Source organism: Sardina pilchardus, chromosome 4 (assembly GCF_963854185.1).
Source record: "Sardina pilchardus chromosome 4, fSarPil1.1, whole genome shotgun sequence".
In the NCBI taxonomy this organism is placed as follows: domain Eukaryota; kingdom Metazoa; phylum Chordata; class Actinopteri; order Clupeiformes; family Clupeidae; genus Sardina; species Sardina pilchardus.
In genome coordinates, this window is record NC_084997.1 from 11,630,794 (window position 1) to 11,648,975 (window position 18,182).

General features: G+C 42.9%; 1 protein-coding gene across 1 annotated transcript in view; it reads right to left on the minus strand.

The window, feature by feature from the left end:
• Positions 1 to 18,182, minus strand: part of ttn.2 (titin, tandem duplicate 2) — a 165,278-nt gene that overhangs the window by 1,866 nt on the left and 145,230 nt on the right. Inside the window, exons 204-226 of the mRNA XM_062534131.1 lie at positions 17,793 to 18,086; positions 17,214 to 17,492; positions 16,795 to 17,094; positions 14,631 to 16,697; positions 14,243 to 14,545; positions 13,848 to 14,153; positions 13,453 to 13,743; positions 13,064 to 13,363; positions 12,671 to 12,976; positions 12,241 to 12,543; positions 11,823 to 12,104; positions 11,121 to 11,714; positions 10,711 to 11,001; positions 10,286 to 10,585; positions 9,894 to 10,196; positions 9,478 to 9,780; positions 8,749 to 9,333; positions 8,345 to 8,650; positions 7,943 to 8,242; positions 7,268 to 7,843; positions 6,838 to 7,143; positions 6,061 to 6,654; positions 68 to 5,908 (exon numbers count right to left, since the gene is read on the minus strand). Coding sequence (XP_062390115.1) covers positions 68 to 5,908; positions 6,061 to 6,654; positions 6,838 to 7,143; positions 7,268 to 7,843; positions 7,943 to 8,242; positions 8,345 to 8,650; positions 8,749 to 9,333; positions 9,478 to 9,780; positions 9,894 to 10,196; positions 10,286 to 10,585; positions 10,711 to 11,001; positions 11,121 to 11,714; positions 11,823 to 12,104; positions 12,241 to 12,543; positions 12,671 to 12,976; positions 13,064 to 13,363; positions 13,453 to 13,743; positions 13,848 to 14,153; positions 14,243 to 14,545; positions 14,631 to 16,697; positions 16,795 to 17,094; positions 17,214 to 17,492; positions 17,793 to 18,086 — 15,330 coding nt within the window. The remainder of the gene's footprint in view (positions 1 to 67; positions 5,909 to 6,060; positions 6,655 to 6,837; positions 7,144 to 7,267; positions 7,844 to 7,942; positions 8,243 to 8,344; positions 8,651 to 8,748; positions 9,334 to 9,477; positions 9,781 to 9,893; positions 10,197 to 10,285; positions 10,586 to 10,710; positions 11,002 to 11,120; positions 11,715 to 11,822; positions 12,105 to 12,240; positions 12,544 to 12,670; positions 12,977 to 13,063; positions 13,364 to 13,452; positions 13,744 to 13,847; positions 14,154 to 14,242; positions 14,546 to 14,630; positions 16,698 to 16,794; positions 17,095 to 17,213; positions 17,493 to 17,792; positions 18,087 to 18,182) is intronic.

Here is an 18,182-nt window from a genome sequence, read left to right on the forward strand (position 1 = left end):
GCTTTTACCTCTAGATGTATATGATAACTGATAAAATGTTCTGATTAATAGTAAATCTGTCACTTACGTTGAATTGCCATGTGCGTTGCTACAAAAGCTGTAACCTTTGAGTATATGCTCTGGAACACTTGGCCAGTGAAGGAGAATGATGTTTTGGACATTCCTCCTTCTGTAGTAATCTCACAGGTGTATTCACCTTGGTCACTCTCAGAGACGTCGTAGATATACATACAGCAGGTTCCATCAGCAGAGGTTTGAATTTGATAGTGACTGCCTTGTGTCAATTTCTTGCTGCCTTTGTACCACACAACTTCCTTCACCATGCTTTCAGCAACACAGTACATTTTCACTTTGTCCTCTGAAGCCTCTGCTTTAAGCTGCTGAACAATCTTTGGTTTAACTGGTGTTGGGGACTTTACCCGTTTAGGTGACATGATAGGCTCTGGTGATTTGACTGTGGGTGGGGATTTCACCCTCATTGGTGAGGTAATTGGTTCTGGTGATTTGACTGTAGTTGGGGACTTCACTCTTGGTGGTGAAGCAATTGGCACTGGAGATTTGATTCTTGGAGGTGAAGCAATTGGCACTGGAGATTTGATTCTTGGAGGTGCAGCAACTGGCTCTGGAGATTTTACAGTAGGAGGAGATTTCACTCTCTGCGGTGAGGTGATTGGCTCTGGAGATTTTACTGTTGTTGGAGATTTCACCCTCGCTGGTGAAGTGATTGGCTCTGGAGATTTTACAGTTGGTGGAGATTTTACCCTTTGAGGTGAGGTGATTGGCTCAGGTGATTTCACTGTTGTTGGAGATTTCACCCTTGGAGGTGAAGTAATTGGTTCAGGAGATTTGACAGTCACTGGAGATTTCACCCTTGCAGGTGAAGCAATTGGTTCAGGAGATTTGACAGTCGTTGGAGATTTCACCCTTGGTGGTGAGGTCACTGGCTCAGGGGATTTGATTGGTGTTGGAGATTTGAGCCTTGCAGGTGATGTGATGGGCTCTGGAGATTTAACCGTTGGTGGGGATGCCACCCTCTGGGGCGAAGTCACTGGCTCAGGAGACTTGATTGGGGTTGGTGACTTTACTGTTGGTGGTGAAGCAATTGGTTCTGGTGACTTCACAGCCTCGGGTGATTTGACTCGGGGCTCTGGTGAGGTAACCTGAGCAGGTTCTGGGGATTTTACCTCAGGCTCAGGGGACTTCACACTTGGAGGTGGGGCAACAACCTCCTCTTTAGGTGGTGGTTTACGGATGGTCAAAGTAAATATTGCTTCTTGAGTGCCCTCTGAGTTCTCCACTATCACTGTGTAGTTGCCCTCATCAGAAATCTCAACCGAGGTGATTTCAAATGTAGACTTGTACTGTGTTGTAGTCACCTGATAACGGTGAGAGGACACAATGGTGGTTCCTTCATGCAACCATGTCACTCTTGGTGCTGGTTCACCATCAATATCACATGTGAATCTTGCTGTCTCCCCAACAGAAACTGTAGTTGACTGGGGCTTTGTGAGGATTCTTGCAGACAACGTGGCCTTCACCTTCTTAATCTCTTCAACAACTTTTTTCTTTGTTTTTGTAGCAGCAAACTTTTCAGATGATGAATAAGATGCAGAAGACAAGTACTCAGTTGAAGCATATCTTATAGGTGATGATGCCAATCTCTCTGCTGCAGCATACTCTGAAGCTGATACCTCACGTCTTTCCATGAACTTTGTTGAGGTTTCTTTGATCTCAAGGTGAGTTCTTGAAGAGGAAGAAGCTCTAACTGATGATACATGGTAGTGGTCAGTTTTTGTGATGTCTGGGACAAATGTCGCAGGGGTCTCCTCATCTTTACGGCGAGAGGAATATGTGGAAAATTCTCCACCTGAAACATCAAGAGTGGCATAGTCGGATGCTTCTCCCTTTGAATTTGTGGCGACAACACGATATGTTCCACTGTCCTCTGCAATGCAATCAAGGACTTTTAGAGACAAAACTCCACTCATATCTGTGAACTGGTACTTGCTGCTCTCTTGAATTTCCTGTCCATTATGATACCATTTGATTTCTGCGTCTGGCTTGGCTTGGACATTCAATGTGAACTTTGTGTTCTGACCACATGGCACACGATGAGAACGCATTCTCACAGTAATGCGCGGAGTATGATCAAGGCTGAATGGTGTCTGGGTAACAACCTGGTATTTTCTCTCAGATTTAAGAGCTGCTTTCCTTGATTCATATCTTGACATGATGTCAAATCTGGCAGATCTCTCAAACCTTGAGGATGACCTGGATGACCTCTCTGAGGAAACTGGGCTAGGAGAGCGAGGACGTGTTCTTTCAGGGGTTGGTGATCTTCTCTCGATAGCCTCTCCCTCAACTTCCACTGCGGGACGAGCTCGAGGAGGTCTTATCAATTCAGACACTGGGCGCATCAGCTCAATGTATGTTGGTGACAAAGACCTTCTTCTCCTAAGGAACTGAGCAACAGTGGTGCGCTGTTTCTTTTCCTCATGCTTCATCTCAGCCATTGCAACAGCCTTTGATGATGCACGGCGCAGTGAAGACAGTTCAAAGCGTACTGGACTGCCACTTGGTGGGGAGGCAGAGAAGCCTAGTTCAAGCTCCTCTTCAAGCATCTGCTGCTCCTCTTCAGTTCTCTTTGATTTCATATATTCAGCCTCAGGCTGCAGAAGTTCATCCTCAGACAAATCTCCAAGAGACCTTCTTCTCTGTTTGAAGGATGCCACTGATTCAGGAGAAGGTGATCTCCTTGCAGGTCTTACAGTTTCAAGATCGTCTTGTGTGAGATGAGGAATACGGAACCTTGGCCTATACTGGTCTGTAATTCTTGGGAGTGGCATAACATAGAATTGCTCCCATCTGGAAAGTCGAATGCGCCGTTGTCTCTTCTGCACAATTCTCTCCATGCGTTCAGGTACCTCGTACTCATCACGAAGCTTCTTGTACCACTTCATTTCAGACAAGGGAACAAAGTGTTTGATACCCATGTCCTCCTCAAGAACAGTTGGATCATGAGCCTGAGGTTCTGGAATTTCATAGGGCATACGAATTGTCTTCTCCTCTACCTTTATTTTCTTTGCTGTCTTATCCACTGTAATGTCAAATTCACCCTGGACATTCTTTGTGCTGAATGCTGGTTTATATAGTTCTGCAACTTCTTTCATAGCTTCTTGTGCAGCTAGATTGAATGTTGTGTCAACCTCTGTGCTTGAGAAGTGCTTTGCCATCTTCAGTGTCTTTTCAATTTGGTTCTGAACATATTTCTGTCTGTCTTCCTCACTCTTAAATTCTCTCCTGGTATAGGTAAGACGATCAACCTTAAGTGTGGCCTGGCAAGTTGTTGATCCTGATGAATTTGTTGCAGTGACTCTATATGTACCAGAGTCCTCAATTAGAGTTTCTCGAATGTGGAGAACATGGTAGTCCGCACTTTCTTGAACAACTGCAACTTGTGGTCTGAATTCCAGAGGTTTGCCGTCCTTCTCCCACTTCAGGGTAGGTGAAGGAATTCCAGACACCCTCAAGTCAAAGCGGACACTTTCTCCCTCAGTACATTCCATATTTGCCAAAAGCCGCTTGAACATGGGCCTCATTGTCTCTTCAACAACTGGGTGATGGGTTACTGTGAGGCGGGCTTTGCAGCTGTCCTCACCAAACTTGTTATGAGCCATGACCGTGTACTCAGCATCATCATCAAGTCCAACATTGTGAATAAGCAACTGATAGAGACCCTTGTCACTTATAAAGGTGTACTTGCTGTCATCAGGTTTGATTCTGTGTCCAGCCTTCAACCAAGTGACTTGTGGCTCTGGATGGATTGTAATTGTAACTCCAAACCGTACATCTTCACCAATGTATGCTGTGCGGTTGAACAAAGGCAGTGTAAACTCAGGAGGCCTGTAAAGAAGTTTAGCTTGATCAATCTTCTTCCTCAGTTTCTTAACTGTGCGTCCCACGTAGTACTCACGAAGAGATCTAACATTTTCCACAAAGATCTCTGCATAGGAATTTTCCTCCCTCTCCTCATTAACAACTTTGCATCTGTACAAGCCATCATCTGAGTCCTCAATGTCCTTCACATAGATGCTGGCAAATCCATTAGCATAGCTGATTTCATACTTATGACTAGCAACTAGTTTGCGAGAACCATGGTACCATGTCACCTCTGTGTTTCTGTCATAGTTTGCGATGTTGCACATGAATCTCACATGTCCACCTTCCTCAGCAGAACCATGCATAACAGGTCCTGGTCTCAGGCCTTCCTCAGGAATTCCAACCTTCACTCTTTCAAATGTAAGACCCTTTTGGTTTCTGTAACCACCACCATAGGCAATACGTGCTTCTGAGATCACAGTGCTCCATTCCTTCTTAATCAATGTCTGGTAGTACCTTCTGTGTCTCAAGGTTTTGATCACCTTTTTGCTGACATTTTCAATCTTCATTTTCAGCCAGGGATGTTCAAGTGCCTCATAGGCAGTCATACGGTTCTTCCTATCCTTAACAATCAGTCTGTCCACAAAGTCCATAGCTTCAATGCTAATGTCTCTGAATGCATCATTGTCAAATATGTACTCCACATTTGTAATATTTTCAACCATCTTGTGCTGAGACTCAGCGGCGAATGGATTAAGGCCACTGAGAAGCACATATGCCAGAACACCCACTGACCACATGTCTGTTGCTGTAGAAACCAAATCATGCTTGTGGATTTCAGGTGCATAGTACTCAGGTGCACTGAACTGGATCCTAAGATTTTCTCCAGGGGTCAGAAGTCTTGCCTGGCCCATTTCAATAATCTTGATGGTTGAGCTCTTTTTTGTGGTATATATGATGTTTTCAGGTCTAATGTCAAAGTGACCGTAGTTGTGACTATGCAAGAACTCAAGAGCGGAACAGACCTGTCTCATGTAGCGTACAATTTCCTGTTCTGTCAGGTCAAAGGTAGAGGTGCCAAGACGGTCTAATATGTCATCGCCAGACAAAAATTCGTAGATCAAGATATATTCCTCCAGGCTATCAAAGGTCTCATGCAGATATATAATATTCTTGTGTCTGGCCAGGTTAAGGGTCTCAACCTCTCTAACCACCTGCTCACGATCTGCACCTTTCACTTTAATGAATTTGGCCAAGAAAGTCTTCTTTGAACTCTTTTCAATACAGCGATGAACTGTACCAAAATGTCCAGAGCGGGCAAACTCCTCAGCAATGTTGTAACGAGTAGGCACATGCTTAACCCTCGAATTAGGGACTTCATCCTTGGTCACTTCCCTAGTCTCATCCACTTCATCATCATAATTTCTGATGACTGTTTTGTCTTCCTTTGTGGTCACAGGCTCTGTAGGCTTAGATGGTTCGCTCACACCAAATTTATTTTCAGCAATGACACGGAACTGGTACTTGGTCTTGCCAAAGAGACTGATTACAGTTATTGTAGTTTCATTTGTTGTTCCAACACGGATCCATCTTTCACCAGTAGTGGGGCACTTCTCCACAATGTAATTAATTATTGGTGTGCCACCGTCATCTGCTGGAGGACTCCATGTGAAAGTGAGAGAATCTCTTGATACATCACTGACAATCATGTCTTTAGGTGGACTGGGTACATCAGCAACATCCAATTCAATGGTTTGTTTGTCAGTTCCAAATCTGTTCTTTGCTGTTAAGATGTAGTAACCTGCGCTCTTCCTTTGGACTCCCTTAGGGAATACAAGGGAAGTAAAGGATCTTGTGCATATCACTTGATGATATGCAGTGTTGTCAATTATTTCTTTTCCTTTCTGCCATACAACTGCAGGCTCAGGTTTTCCACTGATTGGAATCTTGATTGTGACCACTTCGCCACAAAAAGCATGGACAGCTCCAAAGCCTTGCAGATGCTGGGGCAGGTAAATCTTTGCTGGAACTAAAAAAAGAAAGTGAAAATGTTATTTTCATAAAAGAGAACAGTGTAAAAATGTAATGTAAATTCATAATTTTGGGCATGTAACAGCTTGAAATTGAAATAGGGCATGCACACAAATCTTATTATCAAATTGAATATTTCCTCAGCCTTACTTTCAACATCCAAATTCACAGTTGTTGAAATGGATCCCTTTGAATTTGTTGCTCTAATCTGGTAAGTGGTAGCATCACTCTCATCAGCATCAGAGACAACAAGTTGGTAGTATCCTCCTTTGAATTCTTGACCCTTGATCTTCACTCCATCTGGTAGAATTTCTTTGCCACCCTTGTACCATTTAATGACAGGTTTGGGATTACCAACAACCTTTGTCACAAAGGTAGCATGTGCTTTATATTTCACAATCATATCTCTCAATTCTTCCTTGAACATTGGAGCACGAGGTTTCTGGTCCGACTTTGGAATGATGGGCTCTGATTTCTCACTCCAGTCACTCTCACCGCCAATGTTCTCGCATTTGACACGGAATTCATATTCAAAGCCCTCAAGGAGTCCTGTAACCTCATAATGGGTCTCTTGGATTTCTTTAGTTGTAACGGCGATCCATTTATTCTGCTTCTTCTCCCTCTTTTCAAGGTAGTAAGCCTTGACCTTGGCACCACCATCATGGGTTGGACCCTTCCAAGATACAAGACAAGAATCCTTTGTGACCTCTGTAACAACAGGCTGTTGAGGAATTCCAGGTTTTTCTGTAAAACACAAGAAAAAGGTAATTATTCACAAAAGAATAGATCTAGATCTATTTATGACATTAAAATATGTTGGACTGTATGATACTTTGTGTAAAGCAATATGGAATAACATTTCGAACAATAAAGCAGACATACATCTGGCAAATGATAATAATAGCTGAGTCTAAAGAGTTTACATACCATATGGACTCTTGAGGATGAGGACAGCTGGAATTTCGAGTGCCTCACTGATGCCATACTGGTTCTGTGCGGAGACACGGAAGTAGTATCCAGCATTCTCAGTCAGATTTGGAACACGGCAAGTTGTTCCTGAAATTGAGGATGACACAAGATGCCACTTCTCTCCCTCTTTAGCTTCGCGCTTCTCCACAACGTAATTGGTAATCATTGCACCGCCATCATCCTTTGGTGGCTTCCAGCTGATAACGACAGCACTCTTCAGAATAGAATCAACGACCATTGGTCCTTCAGGGATGACTGGTTTATCTGAAATGAAACCAAATTCATTGGTGAAACACTGTCGCTCTTTGCAATTATTAATATACATTCTTATTACTTAATATATTTTTAAACCATGTCTGAACCTGAGTCTGCCATGTATATGACTCACCTTGGATTTCAACACGTAGAGTTGTGTCAACTGTGCCAAATTTGTTAGTCAACTGCACTTTGTATCTTCCAGCATTTGTCTTACGCTGGACATTTCTGACCACAAGGTGAGAGTAACTCTCTGTGTTTTCAATGATGACATTCTCGGATGGATTCAGAGGCTTCTTGCCATAGAACCACATGATTGACGGGATTGGTCGTCCAATGTAGACAACGTGAAGGCGAAGGCTTGTTCCTGATCCAGCATAGTACTTATCTTTCAGAGGGAATCCAGGATGGAACTGAGGTGCTGCCTGCAAACGGAGCTTGCCACTGGTTTCAATTTCTCCAGCCTCATTTATGGCTCTGCAAGTGTACAGGCCCTCATCTTCTTGCTCATCTGTGACCACTGTTATAGAGTGGTTACGGCCATCAGAGCTCATCTTATATTTGCGGCTCTGGATCAATTCCTTTCCAAATCTGTACCATTTAATTTCAGGAAGAGGTCTGGCAACAATCTGGCAGGTCAATGTTCCTGGTTCTCCAAGCTTAGTGGTGACATCTTTAATCTCTTCCTTGAGTGCTGGAGCCTCTCCAACTGTAACAAAATAAATGTCATATACTGTAAATTAAACCAGAAAGGCCAACAGAAACAATGAATTAATAAAATACAACCTGAGATACTATGAGAACATACCACTCAATTTGGTCTTTATTCCCATGGCAGTTCTTCGAGGTCTGCTCAAACCAGTTTCATTTTGAGCAATCACTCTGAATTCATACTCAGTTGCCTCCTCAAGACCACCCATAGTAAACTGACGGTCTTTAGAGCGTTCCTTTGCGCATTTCTTCCAGGCACTTTCACCTGCCTGTCTGTATTCAACCCAGTATCCCAGGATCTCTTTACCACCATCAGATTCTGGACGAGCCCAGTGGATGGTGATGCTGTCTTTGGTAATGGAGACAATGTCGATTTCTCCTGGCTGGCTTGGTTTGTCTGTGAGGTGCAATACATGAAAGCAAATAAGCATTTGTCAGTGAAATTGATAATTGTTTGTGTATAATAAGCATGTCATGTTTGTTATTATTCTGTTCTTACCAAATGGATCTTTGCATACAACCGATTCAGAAACAGCTCCAGGTTCACTCTGACCAATATCATTTTGGGCAACCACACGGAAAACATACTCTGCATCAGGGATAAGTCCAGTGAGGGTGTACATTGTTGTGGTGATGTGAGTCTTGTTGTGACGGACCCACTTCTCTGTAGACACCTCCCTTCTCTCAACATAGTATCCAGTGACACGAGAGCCACCGTCGTCTTTGGGCTTTGACCAAGAAAGACCAATGGTAGTCTTAGTGACATCCATGATCTCTGGAGGATTGTAGGGAGGCTCTGGAGGACCTTTTGTGTTGAAAGAGAGAGTAGAATGATCAGTGAAACTCACTCAGCTATTTTTTGTAGTGAATATACTGGATAAAATGACTGATAAAAATACTTACTGAGAGGTGTTTTGGGTGTAACTGATTCATCTGATTTCAGGGATCTGCTGACACCAAATTGATTTTCTGCGTATATTCTGAAGTGATACTCAACATTTTCCTTGAGTCCTTTAACTACAAGAGATGTGTCAACCACTCTTGAATCCACAGTATACCAGGCTGCTTTTGGAACTTCACGTCTCTCCACAATGTAGCCAAGAATATCAGATCCACCATCATTGGAGGGAGGTCTCCAGCTCACCCTCACAGAGCGTGCCTGGATATCATCAAATTCAAGAGGACCTTCAGGTGTGTCGGGATGTCCGATGACTTTAACGTTAATGTAAACAGCCTTCTTGCCACATTTGTTCTCCAGGACGAGGTCATAAGTGCCGGTGTCATCTCTGTGAGCATCCTTAATAATAAGCTCAGTGCGCTCTTCACCAGTGGCAATCATGGCTCTGTGAGAAATATCACGGCCTTCTTTTGTCCACTTGCAAGTTGGGAGAGGTTTGCCCTTAATTGGCACAGACAAACTGACAACTCCACCCTGTCTGACAATGTATCCCTCTTCATACATCTTGTCGAGTTCATAATCAGGATAGTCTGAAAAGGCCCAAACAAACGTTAACGCTCCATATATTACAAACCACTTCCATCTTAATGCCCTTAAACACATATTCAATCAACAGTTTGGATTTGTGGTAATAATAACAATACATAATACAAAGATATTATTGTCATCCTTACCAAGCATTTCTGTGACCTTGACAATTCCTGGAACCTCGACAGGTTCTCCAGCTCCACCAGCATTGCATGCCATCACACGGAATTTGTATTCAGCGCCTTGTGGCATGTGTGTCAGAGTATACTCGCAGATCTTTGTTGGTGTGGTGTTGCACTTTGTCCATTCAACTTGGTCAACCTTCTGCATCTCAACCAGATATCCAGTCACCACAGAGCCTCCCTCTTCCTCAGGAGGAAGCCAAGCAAGGGAAACAGATGTTCTGGTGGTATCAGTAACCTTTGGACTTACTGGTGGACCAGGTGGTTCTGAGAGAAAATACATGTAAGAGTCCATGCATGAGTACTTGTATGAGCTAAAAATACATTATTTATACATTATTTTTCGGGCATGTGTATTTTCAACATTTCATTTTACTTACCAATTGGATCCATTGCAACAACAGGTTTAGAACATGCGCTGGGTTTGCTATTGCCTCGGGAGTTGATGGCAATTATTCTGTACTCATACTCAAGGAATTCCACCAGACCAGTAGATCTGTATCTGGTCATTGTCACAGGGTTCTTATTGATGCGCATCCATCTGTCAGATCTGGTCTCCTTGCGCTCAATATTGTAGCCAGCAATTGTGGAACCTCCATTATCTTCTGGTGGTGTCCAGGACAAAGTCATACCTTCATGAGATACATCAAGTATTTCTGGTGTGCCTGGTGGTGAAGATATGGCTAAAGAAAAAGAGAAATGCATTTAGTTATTGACCACATGAGGTTTATCGATGTCAAAAATAAAAACGAACAACAAAACTTGTACTTACACTTGGGACTCTTGCACTCAACAACATCTGATTGCAAGAAACGTCCCATGCCAAAGCGATTGGATGCAGCAACACGGAACACATACTCTGTTTCCTCAGTTAGTTTAGTAAATTTATATGTGGTTCTTGTCACTGATTCAGATACTGTTGTCCATCCTGGTCGGTGCGCCTCACGCTGTTCAACAATATAACCACTGATATTAGCACCTCCATCTTTCTCTGGTGGTTCCCAGCTGACAGTGACTGATACTCCATCAGTCTCATCAATTCTGAGAGGACCAATGGGTATTCCAGGCTTGTCTGTGAAGATAAAGACAAATAATTAAAAAAACCACACATTTTAATTTGTAGTTTCCAGCTGCCATTTGAAGCACATACATCTTTTTATACTGAGTAGCATATAGTGGGATATTGCTATAACTTACCAAGAATAATGATTTTGATGATCTCTGTTGCCACACCTGACTCATTCTTCACCTGGAGTGTGTAATCACCAGTGTCATGAATTGTTGTTTCACGCACATTGAGTGTGGTGGATGTGGCGGTTGTTTCAATCTTGATGCAATCAAGCTTATCCTTCATCTGGACACCACCGAAGAACCAAGAACAAACTGGAGCAGGTTTTCCCTTGATGGGAATTTTGAGCACAATTGGTTTGCCAGCATGTACATTGACAATCCTTGAGGGAATGCTGGTAAGATCAATCTTGGGCACAGCTGTGAAAAGGAAAATAAAGCAGTTAGTAAAAGTTATTAAGAGGTATTGATGATCTTGACCATTTCATAACTTCAGTAAATGTTCTGTATTCAGTTAGCATAAACTAACTATGACCTACCTTTCTGATCTTCAATTGTAACAGGAGTTGTGATTTCTCTTGGCTCACTAGCACCCCTGCTATTCAAGGCTCTCACCCTGAAGAGATACTCATCTTTCTCAGTCAGAGAATCCACAGTGTATTGTTGAGCTGAAGATTTGACAGTGGCACATGACAACCAGCGGTCTGTTCCCACCTTGCAGGCTTCAATGACAAAACCAGTGATTCTGCTGCCGCCATCATATAGTGGCTTCTCCCATCGAAGGGCAGCAGAAGATTTGTTAATGCCAACAACTTGAAGATCAACTGGAATTGAAGGAACTTCACACACCAAAACTGGTTCACTGATTTCACAAGGTTCTCCAATGCCATACATATTCTCTGGCAATACTCTGAAGTAGTAATATGTTCCTTCAGTAAGACCTGTGATTCTGTATAAAGTCTTCCTGCACTCAGTTGTAACAGTTTTGTATGATTTCATGGAAGCTTCTCGTTTCTCAATTATGTAATTGTTTATGTGTGCACCACCATCAACAGTTGGCACGTCCCATGTGATAACAACAGATTCTTTAGTGTAATCCTTGACATTTACTGCACCAGGAGGTCCAGGAGTATCTGAAATCATGAAACATGATATGTGTTACTGCAGAATAATATATAATTAGATTTATTATATTTCCCATGCTGTATAAATAAAGAAGTTTGTGATTTTACATTTCTTACCATAGACTTTGACTATAATGGTTGATATCTTCTTGCCAGATGGATTCTCAGCCTCCACTAAGTATTTGCCAGCATCATAACGATGCACTTTTTCAACAGTTAGACTAGTGAAAGACTCAGTTGTCTCAATGTATCCACGACTTGAAAGTTCCACACCGGTTTTCCTCCAGGTGACCACTGGTGCTGGTCTTCCAAGTATCTTCACAAACAGCCTGAGAGTACTTCCAGCTCTCAGGCAGATAGTCTTCTTGAGGTCATCAGGAAGCTCAAAGTCAGGCATTTCTGAGAAGACAAAATTATATGTAAAAAGGCCCTTTGGTGTTTGTGTTCATGGTGGTGTGTGCTGACATTGCATTACTAATTTAGCTGAATATAGATACAGTTGTACTGAAACTCTGATGAGCTGCAATATACTTACCAACTCTCTCTGAGGGTGATGTTTCCGCACTACCTTCACTGAATTCGCCAACACCTAAGGCATTCACTCCTGCCACTCTGAAGCTGTACTTCTTGTTACTTGCCAGGCCGCCTGCAGTGAATGTTGTTGTGCTCAGGGTCTTTAGTGTAGCTCTATACCATTGCTCTGTTCCTTCCTCAAGGATCTCAACCATGTAACCAGTGACATCAGAGCCACCGTCATACATGGGCCTTGTCCATTTCATGCTGATACTGTGCTTGGTTGTATCAGTGATGCGTGGAGTGGATGGAGGAGCAGGGGTATCTGTAAGACAGGCAAAAAAGTGAGACACTAATTAACTGACAAGTTTATTTTGTCAATCAGTGACACAAATCCCATTATGTAATTGCATGTATAGGGAGCACATGTCTAATCCGAAATAGCGACTTACATGTTGGGTCTTTACAAAGGATATAAGGAGATGCATCACTAGGGAGACTGGGTCCAGCAGCGTTTTCAGCAGTTACGCGGAACTGGTACTCGCTGCCTTCCAGAAGACCAGAAATCTTGAGTCTTGTGTCATAGACGGTGAATGTTCTGTTTACTCTTGTCCATCTAACACTGCTCTTCTCTCTCTTATCCACAAGGTAGTTCTTGATCTCGCTACCACCATCACTCTCTGGCTTCATCCATTCAATGATCACATGCTCCTTTGCAACAGCAGTAACCTCTGGTGTTCCAGGTGGTGATGTAATAGCTAAAATAGGAGTGAAAAAGACATTTTAAAATCTGTAAAAATCTGCAGCGAGTAAGTACACAATTCAAAGAGTGGAGATTTACTTACTGTAAGCGTTTCTTGCAATGATAGGCTCAGACTCCAGTGCTACACCAGATCCATATTTATTCACACCTCTGACTCTGAAGATGTACTCATTGTTCTTAATCAGTTTAGAGCTGACACATGACAGTGTCTTACACTCTGTCTCCATCATCACCCAGTTTAGTCTGCTAGTTTCTCGCCTCTCAATAATGTAGTGGGTGACTGGGTCACCACCATCTTCCAGCGGTATCTTCCAAGAAACTGTACACTTCTCTTCAGTCACCCTGCTGATTGTGATGGAGCCATCAGGAGCTCCAGGAGTATCTGGAATTTGGATAACGAAGTATTAGATATGCATATTGTTGTAGGTGTACATTGTCTTGTAACTTGATATTGAGCTGTAAAATTCTTACCAAGTACTTTGACAAGCACTGCAGCTGTCTTGGTACCGCTAGCATTCTTCACTGTTAGCACATATTTTCCTGTGTCGTATCTGTCACAGTTTTTGATGACGGCCATGGCCCTGGTGGTTGTATATGTCAAAGAATGCTTTTCACCAAGCTCCAGTTGCTGATCGCCCTTACTCCAGAACACTTTGGGTTCAGGTTTGCCACCAACAGCTGCATCCAGTACAACATCAGATCCTGCCCGAACTGTGACAGTTTCTCCAAGGAGTTTGCTGTCAAGCTCAGCCTTGGGAGGTGCTGTAAATGAAGAAAGAGCAACATTGTGAGTTCATCATATCACATTCAGCATTTCAGTAATTATGTATACAACAAATAATCAGTGGTTGGTGGCAGATCCTTACTGTATTCATCCTTGCATGTGACTGGTCCTGTTGTCTCAGATGGAACGCTGTGGACACCAGCACCATTTTTGGCAATCACACGGAACTCATACACCTCTCCCTCACTGAGTGATGAGATGGTGAAGCAGTTTTCTGTGATAGTGGTGTAGTTACACTTCAACCAACGAATATCTTCATCATCAGTGAAGATCTTGCGCTCAACAACATATCCCACAATTTTGCTGCCACCATCATTGAAGGGAGTGGACCATTGGATGGAAACGGAGGATCGTGTAACGTCATAAACTTCTGGTTTACCAGGAGGATCTGGAAAGGTATGAAATATGAATTTAGTGGAATGGTATGTTTTTGCAATTAAAGAATAACAATTAATCCGTTTTTACACATTTACTCACCAACTGGATTTAGAGCCAGCACGGGTCTAGATGCCTCACTGGCTTTACTGAGACCAGCGATGTTCATTGCGTACACTCTGAACTGGTACTCAAGGCCTTCAATGAGTGTGGAGATCTTGTATTGACAGTCAAGGCAAGGAAGCTTGTTCTCCCTGACCCACAAGATGGTGTTCCTCTCTTTCTTCTCAATCCAGTATCCAGTGACTTGACTACCACCATCATGGTAAGGAAGATCCCACTTAATGCTGATGGCAGCAGCACACACTGACACCACATCAGGACGACCAGGTGGACTTGGGGGAACTGTAAATGAAACAAAAATATTATTGCCTGCTGTAAGACATTCTAAATAGAAAGGTAATCAATATGTTCTGTACATCATGCTTACCAAATGGATGCTCAGCAATCATAGGTGTGGACTCAACAGACTTGCTCACTCCATATTTGTTCTCAGCAGAGACACGGAAGGTGTACTCCATGTACTTAGTCAGGTGAGAGACTTTGATTGTGGTGCGTTTAACGCTGGAATTCACCACCTGCCAAGAAGTATTGCCGGATTCACGTTTCTCAACAATGTAATTAGTGATTTCGGTTCCACCATCATCTGAGGGTTCTGCCCATGCCAGCGCACAAGACTCTGATGTGATGTCTGAGATTTCAAGAGGTCCAGTAGGTGGAGTTGGTCTGCCAGTGACAATGACATTTACAGTGAAGGTCTTGGTTCCAGCAGCATTGTCCAGGATGAGATAGTACCTGCCACTGTCTCCTCTCCTGCTATCTCTTACTACAAGGGTGGTCCTTTCCAGAGAAGTCCTGATTGAAATTCTGTCTGTTTCTTTGAGCTTCATCTCTTCAAGTTTCCATGTTACTTTAGGAGATGGTCTACCACTGATTGGAATATCAATAGTAAATGAATTTCCAGCCTTGCAAGTGATGAGCTGTTTGGTGATTCCACTGAGATCTGCAGTGGGCTCAATACGAGGCTCTTTAATAACAACAGAGGTTAGAGCATCACGTGGGTAGCTGATGCCAGAATCATTCTGGGCTTTGACGCGGAACTGGTATTCAGAGTTCTCTGTCAAACCTTCAACCACCATTTTCAGAGATTTGGTTTCACCAGCAACCAGCCAGTTGGCAGTGCCCTTGATTCTCATCTCAACGATGTAACCGGTGATGCGGCTTCCACCATCATGCTCGGGTTTCAGCCAGACCAAGTAGGCAGATGAGCTAGTAGTGTCAATGACGTCAAGCCTCTGGGGTGCAGCAGGCTCTTCAGTGGCAATAACCGGTTCGGTCATCTCATAAGGTTCACCGGCACCATAGTGGTTTACAGCAATAATTCTGAAAACGTATGCTATACCCACTCCAAGGTTGGTCACTCTAAACATCTGGCGATTGCACTTGCGGCTGCACTCTTGCCAGCTCAGACGACTAGCTTCACGCTTCTCTAGAATGTAATGATTGATACGTGCACCTCCATCATTGCTTGGAGCATCCCACATGATAGTGAGGGCTCCCCTTGTAACATCCTTGAATGAAACAGGTCCAGGTGGTCCTGGAGAGTCCAGTACCTTGACAGTGAATGTAACAGACTTGCTGCCACTATTGTTCTCTAGAGATAATGTGTATTTGCCAGCATCATCCCGAGTGCAGTTCTCCATGGTCAGGGTGCTGAAATGTTCAGATGTATTGATGTCAACCATCACACCAATTTCACCATCAACCTTTGTCCAAGTAGCAAGTGGTGCGGGTTTTCCACGGAAAGCAACGTGAAGACTAACTGTGCCTCCATTTTTCACAATGTGTGTCTGCTTGAAGTCTGCACCAATGTCCATCTCTGGTGATGTAAGTCTGTCCACTGCTCTTACAGGGTTGGGTATCTCGCAAGGTTCTCCCTTTCCTGCTCCATTAAGAGCACACACGCGGAATTTGTATTCTTCGCCTGGCTCGAGATCCTTTGCAGTGTATGTATTCTTGATACAGGCTTCATTGTTCACCCTGTGCCACTCCCCAAGACTTGCCTTGCACATCTCAATGACATAACCAATGATTTCCATTCCACCATCAAAGACAGGTTTCAACCAATCCAAAGTGACAGATGACTTTGTGGAATCTGATACCTTGACCACAGATGGTGCACTTGGTGAAGTCGTTGGCTCTCTGCACTTGAAGAGTCTTGAGGTGCTGCTTGGTGGTCCAACACCAGCACCATTTTCAGCCATCACACGGAATTCATATTCATATCCTTCTATCAGACGGATTACTCTGTGCCTGAGTTCTGTGATTGGCCTCTTGGCTGACACCTTCACCCACTGCAAGCTCTTCTTCTCACGTCTTTCAAGTATATAACGCTGGATTTCATTTCCTCCATCTGATCTGGGTCTTGTCCAGACCAGTGTGATGCTTTCTCCTGTGATATGAGTACAGTCAGGTGTTCCAGGAGCTTCAGGAACAGCTGTAATAAAAAGAGTAAAACATATGTTAAATGATCTAAACATAAACCTATCCTGATATTTGTAAAAAAAATACTCATTTCAGTTAGGATAACTTACTGAATTGCATTTTTGCAACAACAGGTTCAGATTCAAGAGGTTTGCCCACACCAAATTTGTTGACAGCAGACACACGGAACTGATACTCATTTCCCTTGATCAACTTTGTGGCACTGAATGAGCAAGCTTCACACTTGGATGTGACAAGAGCCCAAGAGATCCTTGAGGTTTCTCTCTTCTCAATAACATAGTGTGTGATAACTGCACAGCCATCATTTTCTGGTGGGCTCCACCAGAGTGTAGCCTTCTCAGCTGTAATACTGGTGAATCTTAGAGGCCCTTCAGGAGCTCCAGGGGTGTCTAAATGAAACAGCAACAATATTGATTAATTATGAACATAATACCAAATACAAAAATAACAACCAAACAAAAAAATAAATGCACAGATGAGTAATCATAATAATGGCTGTCATACAAACCTTGCACTCTAACAAGAACATCCTCCTTCGCCGAGCCAGAACTATTCCTAGCCTCAACAGTGTAAATACCACGGTCATTGCGATCGGCATCTCTGATAAAGAGGCTGCTTGATCCAACAACGGTTGTAATATCAACCAGCATCTTGTCAAGTTCCTTTCCATCTTTGTGCCATGTAACTTGGGGCAAGGGTCTTCCACTAATGTTGCATTGAAGTTTAATGTTTTCTCCAGCTTTGATAGTAAGGGTCTTCTCTGCACTGAAGATGATTTCCGGTACCACTAAAATGAAAGTAGAGAATTCATGTTTATTACAATATAGTTTTAGATAGGATCTACAGACATAGACATAGATGTACACATGTGCACAGTATGCACACATATGCAGTATACATATTTCAGTGCATTTTTTTTTTTATATGCTGGTTTTAGCTTAATTTTATCTGCTTGTTTTAATTCTTCTGTTAATTTTATCCTGTTTTTTGTGTGTGTGTGTGTGCATTGTAGCACTTTGAGGTCATTGATTTGGTGTAAAGTGCAATACAAATAAAATTTATTATTATTATTTTTTTAAACACATACCACTTTCATCCCTTGTCATGACGTAGCCAGAAGATTGTGAAGGTGGACTGACTGTGCCGATGGCATTTCGTGCAATCACTCTGAATTCAAAGCGATCACCAGCTGGAAGCCCTGTGACAGTGAACTGGCATTCGCTGATGTCAGTAAAGTTACATCTCAGCCATTTGTTTCTTCCTTGGCGCCTTTCAACACTATAAGCCACAATCCTACTGCCACCATCACGCTTGGGTGGTTCCCACTGAATTGTGACAGATTCTCTTGTGACATCAATGCAGTTGGGTGTGCCAGGTGGATCTGAAAGCAAATAATGTTTTAGATTTGTTAGCACTATACATTTTTGTGTAAAGTTTATTATTTAGGTAAGAAAATGTATTGTATGGTTCCATGACT